Source organism: Triturus cristatus, chromosome 8 (assembly GCF_964204655.1).
Source record: "Triturus cristatus chromosome 8, aTriCri1.1, whole genome shotgun sequence".
Taxonomy (NCBI): domain Eukaryota; kingdom Metazoa; phylum Chordata; class Amphibia; order Caudata; family Salamandridae; genus Triturus; species Triturus cristatus.
Genome location: NC_140591.1, coordinates 1,410,541,925 through 1,410,564,226, shown reverse-complemented (window position 1 = coordinate 1,410,564,226; position 22,302 = coordinate 1,410,541,925). Strand labels below are relative to the sequence as shown.

Here is a 22,302-nt window from a genome sequence, read left to right as displayed (position 1 = left end):
CATTGTGGCACATTTTGGAGGAAATGGTCATGCTCTGGGGTGTTGCCCTGTACCTCATTGGACAGGGGTGCCCTCCTTTTTGACCCCAGAGAACACTGAATAAGTATCTGAGAGGGGCAGATCCTCTCAGATCTGCTGCTTGAAACTACAGAAGACAAAGGCTCCATGATGGAAGTTTGATTTGCACCATCCAGGCCCTGCACTCTGACTGACTGCGCCTGCTGCATAATCTGGAACTACAGCCCTGTGGATCAAACCTGCTTCAAAATGACTAAAGAGTGGATTCCCTGCAAGCTACAGGCAAACAGATCTCGTCTGGACCATCACCACCAAGAATCTCCAGCCTGGAGTGTTTCCAGTGGGTTTGTAAGGGTTTTGTCCAAGTGGATTGTGGGAATTGAAGTCCCAAACTATCAAGGACCATCGTGGAGTTTATAGACCCTTGGAATACGTTTTGGACACTTTGGGACCCTCAGAGTAACTGCAGGTAGAAGTTCTAGACGTTTAGAGCCAATTTGCAAAAAAGCTCCATAAGTGGACTGACTCGACCTGGCCGGCCTAGCCGGCGACCCTCACCCACGAGTTGGTCAGTCCTCCAGATTTATCCCGGCCTGGCGAAGAGCATCAAGGAACCCTGTGAGAAAATGCTCCAGAAAAGTTTCTAAGTCAGAAGGTAAAAACTTTGACCGACGTCTACCTCAAGGAGTAGTTGTGTCTGGCTCCATCACGGTCGGTCTGAAACTTTGACTTTGTCCAGGTCTAGAGTGACCAGATGTCCGAATAGGCGCTATAGGTTTCTATGTGCCATACATTGCTAAATTCATATCTCCCGTTCCCTACATTGGATTGTTTTCATATTGGTGTCATTCTAAAGATAAAAATAGTTCCTATTGTTGTAAATTGTTGTTGGATTTTTATTGTGTGTTGTGTCTTAATTATTTACTGAATTGGTGTTTTTAAATGCTTCACATACCTGTCTCTGAAGTTAAGCCTGCCTCCTTGCAGCCAAGCTACCAAGAGTTGAGCATGGAAATCATTTTTCAAGATCTATTCTGAGCCCTAGACTGTGTTAGTGGCATTATTGCCAGTGACAGATATATATTTACCCCTTATAATAATCCACTTTCAAACAATGTGCTTCTTGTGAAAGAGCAGAATATCGTCACTCACAGTTGAGTTGGCCAAGGGCTAAAGTGGACTAACCCATTGTCCCCTACTGTGTGCTTTAGTGGGTGAAATAAATATGTGAATGGCACCACAATAGACCACTGAATGAAGAAGGGTTTCTGAATGCCCATGAAAGTATATTATATATATAACTTTACTAAAATTGAAAGGTCTGGGCGAGAACCAGACCTAAAAAGAAAAAAACACAAAAAGAATCATTGACTGCCTCGGTGATGCACTTGCAGGTGTAACCCATTGACAGAGAAATTGCCCCAGCCCTACAGAATGAGCGCCATTGCTGAGCAGACACAAACATAGGGAATTTAAATACCAGAGTTTGTACTGTGGATATGAGCATTATCACACATATTAATGTACTTACTTATCTGCCCACCAGAAAAATCATTTTTATCATGGAAAAATCCATTCTCCAGCACTCTCATGAAATATAGGGTCGTTTGAATGTTTTTCATATACAAGATGCTCACTTTTACCAGTATTTCTGGAACTAAACATAGGTGCCTAAACAGTGTGCAAACCCATTGGTTTGCCAATACTGCCAAGTTGAAACTTTGCAGGCTTTCCCTTCTTTACAATGGCCATCCCACTGCTTTTATCATGGGAAACATGTTCCCATAATTTGTCTTAAATTTAGTAATGCAGAAAATCCGCACGCTAGTGGATTTTCAGCTGCAACAAGTTTAATTTGAAAATGTAAATGTCCAGCAAATCAGGATCTGCCTTTTCAAGTGCAATTTTTTTAATTTCTTCTGCATACTTATTAGAAATAGGTACTCAAAAAGAATTAGGTTAAGGGAGAAAAATCAATTATCAAATGACCAAAATAGATCTCATTGAATTTTCTTTTTTGTAATGTTTGTGAAAAATAAAGAAGTATACTGGCAATGTTTGCTTCACGTATGTGTGAAATGTGAAAAAATGTATTTACACGTTGTGTGATATATTTATACCCAATGAAAATGAGTATGCAGTATGGACTTTAAGGGGTTTGTAACAAAATATCTTATTGCAAGTACTGAACATGGTGCAGTATTAAATAAAATGCACCATGTGATGTTGGCCTAAGGCACACTGTGTGCATGCACAGTAGATCAATAAAGTGTAGGACAAGTGCCCTTCAGCAATGCCCATTACATGCTGATTATGAGGGGGTATTATGTACATTTCTATCAACCATTCAACTGTGTTTCCCAGAGGCATTGGACATGCATGAGTATTCAGCTCTTATGCAGCCAAATTCAATGAAAAAAAGAAAAGCTGCCTCCTCTAAATGTAGATTGGTAATTAGCCAAAATCATCTTATTTCAGGTTTGCATGAATTGTAAATCATGTTTAAGACATTCAGACTATTTAGGGGGCAGTGAGGGTTCGATGAATTGGAACCCCACCCCGAAAAATTGGTTTGCCCCTTGAATGTGTCATTTGTTAGAGTTATTCTAATATGTTTGTATTTATGCATATGGTATTTCTGTAGCCAAAAGGCAGTGGAGCAATGCACATGGCCAAAGGGAAGCAAGCAGTCAGCAAGTGATAGGAAAGATAGCTGTTTTGTAGACTGTTACTGCATTGTGTGATGTAATGTTCTTTATAGAAGTTTGTCAACTTTTTCCTAAATTGAGCAGCGTTAGGTGGTCTTAATAAATACAGGGATTTTGTTCCAATACTTGGTTGCAGAGATTGGGGTCCAACAACACATTTACTCGCTCTGATGGGCAGCTCACCAGTGGCAGCTCCACCGCTAAGGTGGAGGAGCATCACCCACTGCTGTTAAGCAGTGCAAGGAGGGGAAAAATAAAATGATTATAACTTATTATCATTTTATTGTTTCCAGCTGCTTTGTAGGCGGGCGGGACTGCTCTGCTCTCAGAGCAGGGCAGGGGACGAATGGTTTGCTCACTCCAAGTGCGCATGAATGCTTGGCTGGTCCTCTGGGGCTGGCCAAACAGTTATGCACACTTTGTATGTTCTCCATGCAGGCTGCATTACACCCTGCGTGGAGAACATGCCCAGGCCCCCAATCTCCGTCTGAGCGACAAACCACGGCGCTCATACCAATCACAATGCTGCATTGCAGCGTTGTGATTGGTCAGGGGAGCCCGGGTGCTTACCAATCGCAACGCTGCATTGCAGAGTTGTGATTGGCCAGGGAACCTGGGTATGCTTCCTGGTTATTGTTCTCCCGGCCCAAGTCCAACGGAGGAGAGATGGAACAGAGATGCGGAACGCCATGATAAGGTGTTTTTATTATTATTATTTTTTTACATTCCCCCCTCGTGGCCCCACAAACCCGACCGCCAACCCCGATCCGTGCCGGCCGCCACTCTAGCTCACAAAGAGATTTCCTCTTACTAATCATTCTCAACCAACTGAAATATCTGTTGAGGTTCCTGTTGCTGAGTTTTTCTTTTTTCCTTCTTCCTTCCTTCCTTCTTTGGTGCCTCCTAACTAACCGTCCAAGACTACCATTTGTGGCATTCAGCACTTAACATAAATCACAAAAAGTGCTTTTACAAACACCATACATAAATATTTGGAAATGCATTGTGTAGATTTATTTGGGGCTCGTCTGCATGGATTTGTATCCCTTACAAACCAGTTCACTGAGGGTCGACTCAACAAATGCACACTTCGTGCAACAGGGATATGTATCTAAATAGGTCAGATGAAAGATAAACAGTCAGCCCCAGTAGCTGAAACATAAGAGCTGCCACAAATGACAAACAATTTTACTTTTATTTATTTTTTTTAAATAAATTGGGCCTCTTGGATTTCACACATGCATCAAATTGTCTTGTTTATAATATACAACCTCTTGGTTAATATGTACTGTTACTTACTGTCTGTTACATTTGGCAAGTTCCTGAAATAAAGTTTTCCAGTTCGGTCGCCCAACAGAAAGACGAGAATTCAGTGCTTGGTATTTCTCACCTATTATTTTCTGCAAAAAATATCAAAATCAGCAAAACATCCTTTGCAAACGCGTATATACCACAAAGTTCATTACTTAAACATTATCGGATGATAGCAACCATAACTACGCACACAATTGACACAATCCGTACAGGTGTCGATAATACCCAACTAAGCACCTGATGACAAGTTTAGGTGCCAGCTATCGCACCTGACAAACAATGACACCACAGGGTATGTTATTTATCGGGTGCAATAAATATCACCTGTTATGAGTTATTAGGGAATAAAATGCAGATTGTGGTGTTTAATGCACCAAAACCCGCATAAATACTGTAGGCTTTCCCCTGTTAACTTTTGGAAGGTTTGTCCTCCTGACATTCAACGAACGTTGCGTTATGTATTGCATTCGATAATAATTGGGTGCTTTAAATTCCTTCAAACTCGTAATTCCGACCCATTCGCAAACAGGGGTTTATGGCTGCAAGGGTCAGAAATCACCGGCCCACTCGCAATCAGACCCTTATGATGATGCTTGTATCAACTTTGGAAGGATGAGTCTCTCATTCAATTCTGCCAGAATCAAAACAAATGATTTGGAGATTTGATGGACGAGGACTATCCCAATTAGGGGCGTTTTCAGAATGCCAGCACAATTAGACCTCTCAGACCAGGAGAGTGAATGTAGTCTCCTTGTGCAATAAAACTGATTACTTTACCAGTGCTTTAAGGTCCTCGTTTAATATTTTAAAACAAAAGAGTTACTTCAGCTCCCTGCGCCCATATGTTTGAGCTGGATGCTTTGCATTTAGATGTGGCGAGAAGTAATTTTCATCATATTAATAAATGCTTTAATGCACCGGGTTTGTAACCAATTTGCAGTATTTTTTTTTACTGCAAAGGAGCAATAGAAGAAGTATTGCACAATTTGACCGTGTCAGCATGTATTTCACAGGTGAAGCCTAAATAATAATAATTGCTAGCTGGTTTTGCTTCGTTTTATAGTGCATAAACAGAGAGGCACATAAAATAGATGGATGCATGCCAAAATAACTCCGTACTTGCAGAGCAAGTAACAGACCAGCAGAAAGCCATGCACATACAGATGTACAGACCCACATTGGTAGAAAGTCACACACACAGGGCAACATAGACACACGCTTCAATAGGCATACATTTAAACATGCATAAACAAGCAACATGTGTAGCGGTGTACAAGTCAACAGAGAGAGGCTTACACACTGTCACAAACAAGAAGTATTTTGAGCATGTACGCAAAGGTAGATGGACGCACAGGTGCATGTTGTCTGCAACTAGGCTTGCTATCCTTGTATATATGTCTCACTCTTTGTGTTGATTTTGTTCTTGGATGCCTCTATACGTGTTGACTGTACGTGTATGCATACATGTTTTTCTGTTAGTGTCTGTGCACAGGAGTGCCTATATCTATTTTGTTCTGTGTTTAGAAGTTTATTTAAATGTTGTTTTGTGTGTGCATATGATGGAGCAGGTAAAGCAAAAATTTGTATACCTTCTCTATTTTGCATGAAAATACTAATTACGTAATCATTCTAAATATTAACCTGTACTAATTGTTTGGAGTGTTATAACTAACCAACTCTTGCACCTTAATAAACACAAGATACACGTGGGACTAAAATGCTAATTGTATGACTAATAAATTGAACGATTAACTGTGTTATGCAAACTAACTGTAGGATGTGTTGAAATAGAGAATTGCATGATTTATGTTGCTTTTGTGATGGTTTGTGCTTCCAGTGTTGCGGAATGGTGAGAATTATTGTTTTAAATGTTGCTGCAAGCTTGGAAAATACTAATATATATTGGGATAGTGTGGGTTTAAACATTAGAATCTTCATTTCCATATATTGATTACCTTTATGTTTGTTTTTGCTTAAGTTGGCATTCGGGCCTACTAGGCCGCAGTACTTAAAATGGACTTCGGAAGTGGCCACCGTCATTTGAGCGCAATGCCTACTGCGCAGACTCGAATGGCTCTGAAGATCTCCAGGTGACCTCCGAAGCAAGACAAAGTGTTCCTTGTCAAGGATAGGAACGTGGAGGACTACCAGGACCCAACTAGTGTGAATGACTGAGAAGACAATAGCGACCTGTACCCGGAATTTGGGGATATGTCATGCTCGGTCTCATGGGAACCAAGACAACTGGGAATATTGGACAGTATTTCAAAATTCAGAGGATTTAGCCAATCAGAATACTTCTACTCCTAAATTGTTGCACATTGTTCTAGAAGTAGGGAGAAAAGGGGTATATAAGGCGGGAATTTATTAGAGGGAAAAAAAGTCCGTGGCTAAAATTTGGGGACTGTGTCGTGCTTAAAGAGATTTCCCGGACTTATTTGGGTTCTTATTTGAGTCTAACCGGATGATTCCATCTGAAGGGATTTTGAGTTATGCTGTGGGTTGACGGGTTCTTCTGGAAATGGTCACCAGTATACAAATTTAGGTAAATATAATTGTTATGTCAATTTGTGTTCAAGATCCAAGTGTTAGAAATTACTCATTAGAATTCTGATTTGACTGTAATATTGACTATGCTAACGAAGTGAATTAATTAGATAAACTAAACATTGATTGACAAGAAATGAGTCAGTGATTCTTTAATACGGTATTGATTAACCGAAAGGTTCCAAAACTTTTAAATGTGTTTTAGCTGGTTCTAAATCACCATTACCAGTCAAACTAATTGGTCCATCGACCAAGTGGTGGAGTGCCTTGATGTTAAAGTTAGGATTCTATAGGTACTGATGTATATAATGTATATAATGTAAATAATTTTCTTCCGATAGGTAACAAGGTACCCCACATGTCCAGCGCCTCTTTTCCTCCTGTGTGCAGACTCAAGTGAGACGTGTGAGTGTTGGTGTTATGGGCCCCACCAATGAATGCGTGCGTCATTGAGTAAATGTGATGACGGGTCTGTGACACAGGGAGGCTATATAGATTTGCCCTTTTCCGCTGGAGCACATATATATGTGGGTGCTTTACTTTGTATGTAAGTATCTGTCCATGTATCCATGCATTTTGCATGTATGTATCATTGGCTACATGGCTGGTGGGGAGATGCATTAATGTACAAAAATAAACTGTGGGTGAAAGATGGCAAATATATATATATGTGTTAGAAATGGGATGTCTGGTTGGCTAAGGCTTGCGCCAAAGCCAGGCAGAGACCACCACTCAAGTCAGGGCAAGGGAGTTACACGCCAAAGATAACCCCTTCTTACCCCCTTGGTAGCTTGGCACGAGCAGTCAGGCTTATCCCGGTGGCAATGTGTAAAGCATTTGCGCACGCAAACAGCAACAACATCCCAGGCACACTACAAAAGGAACTCCACACAAGGTTATATCAAAAATAGCCTTTGTATTCTCATAACACATTAGAATAGTAATCACATCATATACATCGTGCCACCTGGCACTAGGTCATATTTACAAGGGATTATTTACACCTGACAGGGCAAACTGGACCACTGTCAGAACCATCACAAAGTGAACTTATCATAGCATAGAACACGACCAGTAATTACTGGTAACCACTGTACTCAGCATCAGCCTGTTACATAAACTACATTATGCACAGTATCACATTAGGCGCGAATTACATTCTGCGCCAACCTCACCAGCATAAACAAATTATGCAATCATCTCATAAGTCTAAACGCATTAGACCCTCACCTCCTAAGCATAACTCACAGGTGGAAATAACTCTCACTAGCATAAACCATAATATGCAAACCAACCTCATACATAAAAAACACATTTAGAGGTATAACACAGGGTGCATAAAACATAGTACATACATTACATTTTCTAGCACCACATAAATCATATTTAGCACATAGTCTCCTAAAAAGACCATAGTAGAGGCATTAATCACATTAGGTCCTGGTGCCCTACAAACCTCTCAGTCTCCCTGGCCAACTGGCCATCTCAAAGGGGCTCAAAGGCCCTATGTCCCCAGAGTCAGGGCTGCTACCTATGCAGCGAAAGTCAAGGGTGCGCACTCTGCGCAGGCCTAAACATTGCAGCTGCCCACTACTTGCTGGGCAGCTGAGAATATCACATGAGGGCCTAAACGATGCAGCTGGCACTAATTGCTGCGTAGCTGGGAGGACCAAATGAAGTCCTGGTCTCTCAATATGCCGCCTGACCCACTCAGGGACTATAGATAAATTGTGGCAGCTGCCTGCACTCTCGCAGGACAGCTGGGAAAATCGCCCAACTGGCATGCACAGGTGCTACTGGCCCTCTCGACTCTCACTGGGTCCTAGAAACAAATGCCAACGTTGGAGCGGCCCTCTGGCAGGTGGGGCCGCTCAACGAAGAGGCACTGGCACCAAACAACATGGCCCCCCAAAGCGTTGGAGCGGCCCGCGATGGCGGGCCTGCTCATGGGAATCCATCTTCCAGCACACGGCCTCCTCTGCCCCTCAGGACCCCCCACTAGGGCCCTTAAACAAAACATGCCGACTCGTTGGAGCGGACGGGAACTTTAAACAAATAATGCCCCCAAGCCTCCACGGGGACTTCTCACCACACATGCGGCTTCCCGCCAGAGATCAGCCCTACTCACCGGGCTCTCTCTCGGGACTCCGCTCTTCTTCTCGGTCTTCGGCGGCGCAGCCACACGTGGGGCTCCATCTTCCACTCAGGAGCCCCGCCCAGATTCTCTCCACATTCTCTCGCATGGTCCAGCGCGGGGTGGGCTCCCGCCTGAAGTCTATGGTTTCTTCACCCGGGGCCCCTCGTGGGACCCGGAAATTGGCAATTCCGTGGGCGCGGGGCTTCTCCCTTGAAAGCGGAAGTCCCGCCCCAAATCAGGTAACACATTGCCTGACTTTCGGTTTTCCATGTTCTCTGCGGCTCGGGCCGGCGACGGTGATTTCCTCTAAGATGTGGGGTGGGCACCCGTGGAGCACATAAAAATCAAAAATGCGGCAATGAGGGGTAGGCTCCCTCCGAATTAAAATATGCAGCGGGGTGGGCACCACATTTGAATCCACAGCATAAGCGGGGTGGGCAACCACAAGAAATCAGCCAAAGCAGGGGAATCCCCAGGCTTGGGATTCCTTCCCCAAAATGATCGCAGCCCAGCGCTGCCAGGGGGAAACAGAAGCGCTCCTAGAATAAATAAAGCGCTCTCCATCAGCTGGGCATTTTCAGAGATAGCGCTCCTAGGAGCTAGATGAAGAAAAAGGATCCCAGCAAGAAAAATGTCCTCCGATATAGAAAGGGGCAATGCAGGACCCAGGGAGGCAAGCCCTCCTGGCAGCACCGCCTGGGCCCCAGCAGCAGCACCCCCGGTCATGAACAAATACAGCACACTGAACAATTTCCTGGGGTCACAGCCCCTATATTTATATGCCCTTTTCCTTTGTGTCACAGCACAGGGCTTGGGGATACCAGTCAGAACTGGTTTAGGGGAGCTTTGGAGCACTTTGTTTTGCTCAGCTCCTCCCTCCTTTGTCAGGTGGGGGCTCAGGGATCAGACGCACCACAAGGGGCGGAGCCGGCATTGTGGAGGGAAGGCACAGCCCTATTCAGGTCCCAGGTGCAACTCCTCCCTCCCATCTGCATGCAGATCTCTCTATTTACCACTAGGCTGACTCCCCCTGTCTCCTGGAGCCACCCACACCTCTGAGCTCCTGTCAACCACAAGCCAGACATGCCATTCACATCAGGCAGGCAGGCACACTTCTAAAAGTGGCATTTCTCCACCAGTCACCATAAATCTGCGCACACCATCGCGCAGCATTTATCCTCACGAGTTCGCACATACTAAACTCGACCCTGCACTCCTCTCATACCAGGAATTACCATGGACACACATATCCCCAATGCATTCCTATGGGAGGGCAGGCCACTCTCCCCACACATACACAGAGAGCACGCACTTTACACTGTGCCACAGTGTTAAAGTGCTCAGAGGCCTAAAATCACCAACACCAGGTTACAGAAAAAGGCTAGGAGAATGTAAAAAGTTTTGGGGTGAACCTGCCAAAAGGGCCAAGTCCAACAATATATATATATAAACGCGCCCTGTGTCTCATTCTCAGTAAATAAAATAACCGAGTGGAACCTTGAACGAGTGCTGTACCTTCATTTGCGCGGCGAGATGAAGTATTGAGCTGGATATATATATATATACATATACATATATATATTCACTTAAAAAACCATAGGTTTCACACATGTTATAGTTAGCTGTACATTTCACTCGTAAAAAACCAATGAAATTCCACGTTATAGTTGGATCAGGTAACTATAACTTGCGCGCCCACAATAAACTGCTGATGACGTCACATAGTACATCACTCATGACATGGTCAGTGACATCACTCATGACATCAATGATGACATCTGAAATTACACATTGTGGATTGCGGTCGCGCAAGTTATAGTTACCTGATCTAACTATAACGTGGAATTTCATTGTTTTTTTACGAGTGAAATGTACAGCTAACTATAACATGTGTGAAACCTATGGTTTTTTAAGTGAATTTGCAAGGTTTTGTAAATGATAATTCCTAACTATAACGTGTGTGAAACCTATGGTTTTTTCAGTGAATTTGCAAGGTTTTTCAAATGCTAAGTTATGTCTTTATTTTTTATTTTTTTTTCTGGTTTTTCACTATGCGCGCACCCTGCGCGCACGGTGCGCTTCGCGCACCGAGCGCCCACGTTGCGCAGTACATGCCGTGCGCGCCTCGCCTTTTTTTACGCAGTAACATTTGTTTTTTTCTCCCTTGTGGGTCCTTTAATTTATTTAATAAATGTGATTGTTACTTCTTTCTTTTTTATTTTTTATTTTTTTTGCCGTGCGCGTACGGTAAGCTTACCGTACGCGTACCCCGCAATTTTTTTTAAAAATTATTAAATTTATTTTTCGTACTTTTGGGTCCTTCTTTGACCCCCTGACAAACACTAGGGGGTCTGCAACTCTCTTCGTTGCCCCCGTTTCACGTTCCCCACCTTTGTTTCTCAGTGCGAGAGACAGAAAATGGCGGCCAACACTTCCTTATTTCGACCGATTCGAATGTTTACAGTCATGTAACCACCAATCAGAATCGAGCTTGCGCACGGCACCGTACGCGTACGGTAAACTTACGGTAAGCGCACGGAGCGCGCTTACAGATATATATATTGATTTAAATGCTATTTTCTCAGGACCTACTGAACAGATTTACACCAGACCTACAAAAGGCACATCCTTGACCTGAGGACTACCTCTCTGCCAAATTTCAAGTAATTCTGTTCAGCCGTTCGGGCTGTAGCTGTGTCTAAAGGTCCTATGGAAAAATGCATGGGGAAAACGCGTTTTGGGACCCCCCTTTTTTCTCAGCCCCCGCTTGACGAATCCCCCCGAGACTTTCAGGGTAGGAGCGGAGCGTAGCGCCCCATTAGTTTTGAAAATTTTGCGAGGATTCGTCGACCGGCGCCAAAGTTATTCCAAATAGAATGTTGCGGATTTCCTATGGAAACACGGTCCTAACTATAACTATCTACTGGCGACCGCCAGTAGATAATATATATATATATATATATATATATATATATATATATATATATATATATATATATATATATATATATATATATATATATATATTGCACATCATTTCGACAATTTGACCTATTTTGGTTTTGTTGCTTTCAAAGTATTTAATGTATCCCTGATACCGATATTTTCAGTGTGTTATGCATTCCAACAGAAGCTAAAATGCATAGGTAACCTGTTTCCAGATTAAGTTCTAAATATATTTTTCTGATGCATATTTCTTATCACAGGCTCTTCATCTTTGAATCTCTCCCAGGCACTAGACTGGTTCCAGAGACTTTTTGCAGCACACCGCGAGGTGGCATCACCCCTGAACGCTGACATCATTCCCTTTTTTTCTGCACCTTCCAATGAGGGTCTGAAGCTCTGCTCCTGACTGTAGGGCAAGATGTCTCCTTCAAAAATGACAGGATTCAAGCCGTGTTATGACTGCTGAAAGCAGATGTCAGACACAGACCCTTATGAGATGAGCCTGTGTTGTAAGGGCTCAGAACAGAACTTAAAGTCATGTGGTAAGTGCACCTTTATGCACCCGGTGGCATTTTGAGGCTGGCAGATAAAGTGTTATGTCGCTGAACACAAGAAGGAGTTGTGGTCTTCGCATAGATTTACTCACGTTCCATGTTGTGGGCTGGGCTCTGTCCTAGTGATTGTGCCATTCACCCAACTGTTCCACTTCCTGCTTTATAGTATGCAAGACAAATGCATGATAAAGCAAAGCTGGACATAGAAAAGTTGCAACGGCCACGGAGCCGATTCCGCAGATAATATTAGTGTACCTTTGGACTCCCAGGCCATCATCGACCGTGCATCAGATCAAGGCCTTCAAAAATGCTGTGCTGCAAAGTTTCAGGCACTTTTAGTTCCCTCCGGTACACTTTTGGGCTCCACAGAGCCACAGAGGCTTCCAGTTGGGTTACCGCTGGAGGGTCCCTTGCAGGTTCCCTCTGTCCCCCTGGATAAGTTACTGAGCCGATACAGAATACGGTACAGGCCTCCACCCTAGACCTGATTCCCGCCACACTGACATCAATGCCGGTGAATGATCCAGTGCCGACACCAATATCAGATTGTGAACCAACAGCTCATGCTCAACCGATATTGCACTGTGAAATTACAAAAGTGAAAATGTTGCCCCTTGTCTCTAACCCTCTGCCACTACCACAACACCGCTATCAACAGAAGCTCCAATTTCTTTTGGGCTCAGATTCTGACCCTGTGCCAGATCAGAGACCCCAGAATTTTGATCATGATAATGAGAAGGAGGATGCATTGCTTCCCCCGCATTACACTGATGATGCCTTATCTTATGATTTACAAAATGCAAGCAGGATTGTTACCTCTACTGAGACAGAGTTTTCCTTGCCACATGGGTCACCACTGCAAGAAAGTGGCTTGTTTGCAGTGCTGGTTCTGAGGGTAGCCAAAGTACTAGAATTGCAGCAGTCCTCCAATGAGATTAAGGCAAATGGTTTGATGGAAATCCTACAGCAAAAGCTCATCCTTTGCTTTTACTTAATTATGCCTCACAAACACTCTGATGGTTACCTAGGCAACTGGTGACCCAGATTTTCTCACCAAGCACCCCGCCCCAGATAGCCTAATTGTACAAACCTCAACCAGTAAGGTAAACCCTTACTCATTTCCAATGAATCCTCTGACAGAGTATCCAAAAGGACTGGCACCTTTGGAAAACTTATGTTTTCCTCTGCTTGCTTGGCACTGTGATCCATAAATGCATTCTGTCTGCTGGGCTGATACGCACATATTCTTCTGGACATGGTCAGTGAGATGTTACCGACTGTCTGGGAGGATCAACGGACCTTTATGGCTCAGACTACACCTGATGAGCATGACGCGACCAAGTATGTTATCCGCGCCAGCACAGCTACCATAGATTGCATCGGAGGGCAGTTGGTATCAGTATTGTCCTTCATAGACATGCTTAGATGAGGTCAACCGGGTTCTATTGCAAAGAACAGGCTTTGCTGATGGACATGCCTTTGATAGGTCTTACCTCTTCAGACAGAAGGCACACTCTACTTTGGAATACTGTAAAGATAATAGAGCTACAATGCGTTTTATGGGACTGCTAACTTCTGACAAAAAATTTCTGCACCAGTTCTGGAAAGTTAGGGGTGAGTCCAGAGGGCTGATATATGGGTGTAGACAGCCTTCTCAACCAGTAATGGAGCAGACATCTCAGTCCTTTCAGGGCTGCATACACAGATGTGGCAGGAAACGTGCCTCTTCCCCTTCTTCCCCTACTACAATGGTCAACTAAATGTTTAGTTTGCCCTAAACAGCATGTTCAACCATTGTTTTGCTGGATTCAGCATTTTCTCATATTTTGGCGATCCAACCCATCCGACAGATGGACCTTGCAAATTGTTCAAAAAAGCAATGCCCTACCTTTTCTATCCTCCCCATCCAGTATCCATACCATACCAGAACAAATTTCAGCAGATTATATGTCCATCTTGCTACAGATGGTATGTCCATTTCTCGCCAAGGGTGCCATGTAGCGGGTTACCATACTTACAGAAAGACCAAGGTTGTTACTCTATTTCCTGTTCAGCCTATCTTGGACCTCTGACCCCTGAACACTTTCATGTGTAAGGACAAATTCAAAACATTCAGATCCTATTTGCTCTGGAAACAGCAGACTGGAAGTTGTCCTTGAACTTGCAGGACACATATTTTATTTACCCATCCAACAGTCCCACAGGCATTACCTGAAGGTTCAAGGGGGACCACAAGCCTTTTCAATTTGCTGTGCACCCCTTCAGCTTCACCAGAGGGTTAATGAAAGTGATGGTGGTGGTCACTGTCTATCTTTGGAGAAGGCTGTGAGTTCCTGTTTTCCTTACCTCTACAACTGACTGCTGAAGGTGGGTTTGCCACATTCAGGCATTGTCAACATCCAGACAGTAATGGAACTTTTGACATCATTGGGCTTCTTCATAAATAAAAGCCCCACCTGGTTCTTACACAGAGATTTCTATTTACTGGTGTGACCCTTTAACATCGTGGAGTTCAGAGCTTTTCATCCACAGCAACAAGTTTCGATGTTTCCGGCTCATTCCAGGTAAAGGTGGCTCTGATGCTTCTTAGTTTCATACATCATGTTTGCCAACCACATCAGGTGGAACATGCGAGCCCTGCTGTAGAACGTGGCATTCCAGTGGACCCAGCATAAAGGCTGCCTTTCTGGCACCATCCAGGTCTTATAGAAGACTGCTCAAGATCTGAAATGGTGACTGACCAAGAACACTCAGTCCTGTCACAGCCCACTCTCCCTTTCTCACGTAAGGCTTACAGCGGTGGCAGATAAATTCCTACTGGTGAGAGCGGGGTTCACTTGAGAAAGGTGGAGAACAGAGGGCTCGGGTGTCCAGTGGAGGGCCAACTCCACATCAACCTACTGAAGCTAAGATCCATTCATCTAGCCATGAAGGCTTTCTTGCCACCCATCAAGGGAAGGCTTATGTAGATTCTCATGGACAAAATCACCGTCACATGGAACTGCGATAAGCAAGACAGAGTGGGGTCCTGGGTCCTGTGTCGGGGGCTTTGTGCCTCTGGAGGTGGTTAGAGCATTAGAGTATTTTTCTAATCATCAGCTATCTGGCAGAGTCCCTGACTGCCAGTGAGGACGAATTAAGCAGACATTGTCTGGCAGATCACAAGTGGCTTCTGCATCCCAATGTGGTGGAAGGTCTCTTCCATTCAGTGGGAGGAATCCTGGCTAGATCTTTTTGCCATCATAGCGAACTTAGTGTCAACATTTCTGATCTGTGGTGTTTCCGCAAAAACGCTTGTTAGGAGGCGCATTCTGGCTGGAATGGAAAACGGGACTCCTGTACACCTTTGAGTCACTACCTCTCCTGCCAGTAGCTCTGAAGAAGATCTCAGAAGTCGGGGCACAAGTCAGCCTGGTGGCTCCAGATCAGCCAGGGAGAGCGGACGAATGACCAAGTTTGCTGAGGGTAGGGAACCTTGATGTTGGTTTGACTACAGGGCCTGCCCCCTGACAAGTAAACTTTATTTGTAGCTGGGGTACTTCCAGTACACAGCAAGTACACTAATCTTTTTGGCATGCTAGCGCGTTATCTTTTGCATGCTACGCACCCATCAGTAAAAATTACAGGAGTGCGTCACTGGGGGATTTTTCTCTTCTCTCTGGTATAGCCCTGAAGACTGCAGAGGACCTGTATGGATGTCAGGATTTTTAGGTTAGGGTCATAGGACCACAATATTCTGATTGCCCAGTTTATTCATAGTTTTGAACTATTACCACTTACCCCGCGAATAAAGGGATGCCTTGGGGTGAATGAGGAATTCTTTTATCTAATATTTAACTCCCAAGAAAAATCATTACTTCTCAAAAGAGCTCCCTGGAATATGGTTGAGCCCACCCTGACCTTTAGGAGCCAGGGTGAACCCTAAAGGTTTAGGCACACATGTTCATCCCACACCGTTTGTAATGCCACACTGGGGTGTTAACTTGGTCTTGACTTTCCACATGTGGGCACCTTTCAAACCTGCAGAGGAATCTGTGTTTCGATAGTGTATAGACCAGAAATAGCATTACCGAAGGTAAGTAGCTTGTTCTTCTGAAAATGCAAACCACGTTTATATTTCTCTAGATTGAGAACTTTTAGCAGGGAGTGGAAATGCCTGCTTCTTAATGCAGAAGGTGAATAAAGATTCTTTTTTTTCAAGTAGTACATTAATGTAATCTGAAACCTATATAGGGTTCAACATCAAATTGCACTACTTGTTGAGAACTTGGCCAACCACTATCCAATGTGCAGACAATTTCACACAACAGGGTCCTTTCTTGCCATGCATACAATATATTTTCCACAAATGGTGCAAAACCTGAAAATAAAAATGAGTGTAGATGGTGATAAAATATCGAGAAGTTTTATTAATGAATCCCCATTTTCCATTTGACTAAACATCTTCATGTAAACTCAGACAGTCTTTTGAAGAATATTCCACTTCATGACTTGGAGGCCTACACGAATGTGCGTTTTGGAAGCACATGAAATATGTCTTTATTGGATCATGCCTCTGATCTGTGTATATAATGCATTTTTGCATTCCCTGTTTGAACTAGCAGATCAAGTGTTGTTAATTGCATTTATTATTAACCTGACATGTCTGAGTCTGTCTTCAGTGAAGATTACTCCATTGTATCACTAATTCTACTTAATATTTATGTGACACTCTTGTTTTAGTTAACTGGTAAATTAATCCCTTTAGCATGTAGCACATTTAGTATATCAATTGGGGAGAAGTATACCTAAATTTCACAGTTCCCCTACTCAAGTCACACACAGGACATTCCTTTGTAGGACTAATGCATATTTGAGGTGAATGACCATAGGATGGAAGTGCAAGTTGCAGGTAAATATTTGAACTTTCTCAGGGTGTGAACCCTGTTTAAGACAGACATAGTGTTTGTAGACCACAAGTCCAACACTATAAACCTCCATTTTCCTCCATAAAGTTATAAACTATATACATCTATAAAAAGGGAAGCTTAAAAGTCTCAGAGACTGGCACAAAATGATTGTGCAGAGACTCCAGATGTCTCTGAACCTGTCTATCAAGAAACACCTAAACAAAAGGGGAAGTAGAGCAAACAGCAACTTAAAAAATGTGAATTAATCACAAACACAATGGATGCATTGGTACCAACGCAAATAAACAAATGTAAAACATTCATACAGGTAATTACTAAATTGTACCATCATCAAATCAGTGTCTTAACGTGGAGGTACAGGCAGGAACAAAGAAAGAAGGTGAAGGGGTAAACTGGGTAATTGTTTTCCTAACATAACTTGCACAATTCTAATGCAAATTTCAAGTTTTACATATATTTTGTATTGTGAGTCATTAACAATTTTAAATTTTAAATGTTAGTGATGTATCCTTTCACAACGCATCCCCTCAAATACACAAGGCCTGCAAGATGCACGCTTCAATGTATGTAGTGTCTAAAGTTACGTGGTGAAGGATGCTAGTGCAGTACATTGGACCACGGAACACATTCATTTTCACAGTTCCCACAAGGCTTCTTCTGCTAAATCCAAGTCTGCCAAGAAAGAACATTAAACCATTCACAGAAGCACACAGAGATTGTTCCTTGTGTTAATTTTGAGAAAATTAATTAAATTGGGATGAGATTAATTTCAGGAGATTAATCTTGGAGTAATTCATTTTGATTCCCTATTTCTACTCGCTTTGGAAATAACACCAGATAAATTAGATATGAAGTTTTTTGGAGGTGTATTTGGCAGTGTCTGCGATATCTATACATGTATTACACAGTGACGGTCGGCACCGTATATTTATGGCTCAGCTGCACTTTCCATTGAAAAAGCATTTTCTGTAAGCTTGGGCAAAGCACTACGCTATGCGCACGTAGTTTGCAAAGTTTGCGCTACTTCGTACTACATGAATTGCACGTAGCACAGTGCAAACACGCGTAGCGTAGTGTAGTGCAGCGGTCGTTTGTGCTTGCTCGTGGTCCTCAACATCAAGTTGCCGATCGCTAGCGTGGAAAATAAACCTCACAGCGAGCTTCTCAATGCAGGGAGGTCAGGTTTCTCATTGCGAGTGGTCGCATATGCTCGCGACCGCTCGCGATGAGAAACTACCAGTCCGTGTTGAGAAAGCTGCCGCTCGAGCAGAAAACGACCGCTTGCACTGTGCAAGATGCAGTTTGCACTGATTGCACAGAGTGGACAAGCATCCAGCACTGTGCAATTAGTGCGAACAGCATCTTGCACAGTGCACTACGCAGTTTGCGAAGCTACGCGTAGCTCGCGTAGTGCAAAGTGCACTTCACGTAGCTACGCGTAGCGCTACTTCTCAAACTACGCCCAGGGTTAATTTTCTGATTTCCCTACAACTTTTGACCCCAATTATACATGGTATGTGGCACTCTTTCAAACAAGTAAGCACATTTTTGCTATGGCAATTTTCATGAAGATGTATGTAATGGGCTAGAAGCACTCAGGGCTGCAATCAGGAGTTTGGGGGAGTGTTCTAACTGCAGCAAAACTAGAGTAAGGCAGAATGTGTCCAAGGCAAGTCCACGTTTACGCACTCAAGTCACTCACACATATCACCACTCAGGTTCACAATCAGGGATCTGGGGAAGTGCTCCAATGGCAGCAAAATTAGAGTGAGGCAGAGGGTGTCAAATGCATTTGCAGGTTTATACACATGCCACAAGGACCGGCCGGCACAGGTAAGAGCGGGGTGGGTGGGAGTCAGACAATGGGATAGGTAAAATTAAATACAAAAATTAATAAAACCACTTACCTTGCGCTCGCCGCATCACCGTGATTGCAATGTAAGTGGTTTTATTTATTTTTGTACAGAATTTTACCTATACCGCCATCTGTCTACTTCCCGCCCCGTCCCTGCACCACCACTCTTACCTGTGCCGGCTGTGCCTGCATACCAGACTCAACAATATCTACATTCAGGGCCACAATTAGGGATTTGAAGGATAGAGCGGAACAGTGAGAATAGTGTGAGGAAAATAATCTCTCTGAAGGAAGAAATGGCACTGTCAACATTGCTTGTCCAACAAAGAGCCAGGAACACGAACAGCACTGCTCACTCGGGTACACACTGAGGACTAATCTATGAGAATTCAAGACTTCGACAGCGAGTAAGGATTGGTGAGGCAGTGGGTGTCTGACATAAATCCATGTTTACAAACACTGGTCCTCACTGAGATACTTAGCCAGAGCAAAATAATAAAGCTTGAGTTAGTATATTGTTTCTTTTTCCAACTAACCTGCACAATTACATTTTGAATAAAGTTTACTAAAAGAAGAAAGATACAATAAATACCCATCAGGTAGGAAATTGCTGATTTTCAAAAGTATGCTATCACAAGTGAAAAATGTATTTTGAAATTAATCTCTTTAAAAAAATGATCGAAATTCATTGGAAGAACACAATTAAAAATTGAGTTATTGTTCGGACTCAAATTTGTTAAACCACTGAAATTCGCCAGGTATGATTTTTGATGCACAACATAACTATCACCTCCCTTTGCGTGCATATGTCACCACACAACAGCATTGATGACATCAATAAGCGGCAACATTGATTACATAACGTATGGCATCACCAGTGCCATAACTGCTTAAAACATAACTTGCGCCACCCCCTTGAGATAGCTATGACATCACACAAGATCACATGCGATATTGCACTATTCTGTAGCGTAAATACATTATCACGTCCCTAATGAATATGAGGATGCACTGGGTTATAAAATTTGGGCAAAATGATGAGCCAGCATTTTACCCAATAAAACGTAATTTCATCCAATTTTGGGGGCATTTAGAATAATTTCTGCAAAGGAAATTACATGGATTTCATCAGGCCTAATTACATGTTTCCCTGCATATTAAAAATGTTCTTGGTTCTGATTATACTGTATTCGCAGGGTACTCTGTTCTGTTATTTTTCTGGAAAGAAGAAGACTGAAAGGGAAAGTAGAAGGGACCTACAACAGACTTGAGCCTTTTCAAACTTTTTAAATCATTTTATCAAATATATTCCATACTTGTGGTTCACAATATTGGCTTGAAAACATCCTAATTTTATCAGTTAATGACTGGATTATATTCATTATGTTATCTATGACCTAGAAGAGCTGCTCATTCATACATTTAATCTAAATAGGAAATTTATTAGCAATTCCGAGGCATGAAGGGAAGAGTCAGCACAACCGCAGACAGGATATCGTAAAGAACAAGTCCTTCCTCTCTACCCTGTAGTAGTCAAAATTGTATCCATCTAAAGTTATAGATAGTAGTACCTTCTATAACCCATACATGAAGATGAGCGAATTGGCTCAGTGAGTAAATGTGCCTACCCCTTATAAGCTACCCTGAGGGTAACTTTCTTCAATTTGGTCCTAAAGAAGCTCTTCAGACCTGTGAGGGCTACCAAGGGCCGAAACATGTTGACCTATTAAGACCTACAATCAGGTGCAGTGGGACGTTGACACTTTCAGTACAGCGCCACCAATTCACCTTTTTAATCTTGCCCCATCCTTGGCAAATAAAAGATTTAACTGAGGACAGGGGGCCATTTTAACCTCACTGTTCACAACACACTTTTGCACTTACTTTTCACAACTGTCGAAAAACCAAACGGTCTACCTCCAGGTGGAGGATAAGGAGATCACTTGGAGAACCGAGCACTCAAGTGATAAAAGACGCAATCATGATACTACTCACTTAACAACAGAGTGGAGAATCAAGATATACCACACTTAATGTGAATTGAGGGTCTTCACCATACAAGAGCCCTAGACCCTGGTAAGAACAGGACGTGGGATTCATTTTCCTTTGATTTTTGACTAGGAAATTTACTATCCATAATCCCACAACAATAGATATTTATCGCACCAGAGCAACTCACTGAGTGCATAATTTTCTATGAGGTAGTGGAGGTTACATCATACGAATTTGGTGCATATTCCTTCAATTGAGCTCAAAAGTCATAGGCAAATCAAAAAATACCTTTTCATTCAGGAGTGTGGGAGAGCCATAACTACTTTACTATATGCATAGGCCTTGCAGGCTGGTTTTGGTTAAGTCGATTTTAATTCTTTCCCTGCTGGAGTGTTTGATTATCTCTGTGCTGGAGCAAAAGCCAATAGGCCTCACCATTTGGACCTATTGGCTTTGCAAGTGCAGATGTTACTCAGCCGCACTAAGAAAAAAAAAAGAATAACAGAAAATGGTGCCACAACGCATGTGACCGCTGTTGCCAGTTGTGTCATTCTATAGCCCTGCACAAGCATCACCACTTATGTGCACGCCTACAATCCATGGATGCTACTTGGATTGGTAAATAAAAATGCCTGTTTTTCAGTATGAAAGCATAAAAGAAAAAGGAAAATGACAGGACGTGTTGGAGGGCAATGGATAAGCATATGTGAGCATTACAGCGGAAAAGCAGGATATGAGGAAGAAAGCAACATGAGTGTGGGAATATCAAATGATAAACAACACAGTATGGGAAGCAGGGAGAAGCACATGTGAAAGCAGTAACACACAAAAGGAAAAAGCAACATGGGGGAAGTGCATAAGAGAGCAATGTGTAACTTGCTGGGAATTTGGAGGAGGCAACATGGGGAAGGTGGCTGATATTTGGTGGGGGAGAAGCACATGAGTAAGCGCACTGGAAAACACATGCACTCTAATGGCGTGATAAACCGAAAAAACATCATTCTTTAAAAGTGAGCAGTGGAAGGATTCAAGTCAGCCAACCAATCAGATACTAAAGAGGTCATAGTACAGATGAGGGACAAACTCAAACAGAGGAAAGCTAGTAATCAAATAAGAAGCAAGCAAATGAGAGTGATGATAAAGCCAACCAATGGTAAGCAAGGGACTGGTTGCAAACCCATTGAAAGTTCACAGTAAGTCTTTCGACCCAGACAGCTTGAACTATCAAGTAGGCGAGACCCAATAATTGGCATTGGGTTGTTCAAACATATGTACCTCTTTGGTCTCTTTTAGCACCCATACTGTTTAAAATGGCCTTTTT

At 42.9% G+C, this 22,302-nt stretch overlaps 1 protein-coding gene across 2 annotated transcripts in view; it reads right to left on the bottom strand.

The window, feature by feature from the left end:
* Positions 1-22,302, bottom strand: part of NOX4 (NADPH oxidase 4) — a 699,867-nt gene that overhangs the window by 27,805 nt on the left and 649,760 nt on the right. For both annotated transcript variants that reach the window (XM_085623140.1, XM_085623139.1), the window contains exon 17: positions 4,026-4,126. In XM_085623140.1, coding sequence (XP_085479266.1) covers positions 4,026-4,126 — 101 coding nt within the window. The remainder of the gene's footprint in view (positions 1-4,025; positions 4,127-22,302) is intronic.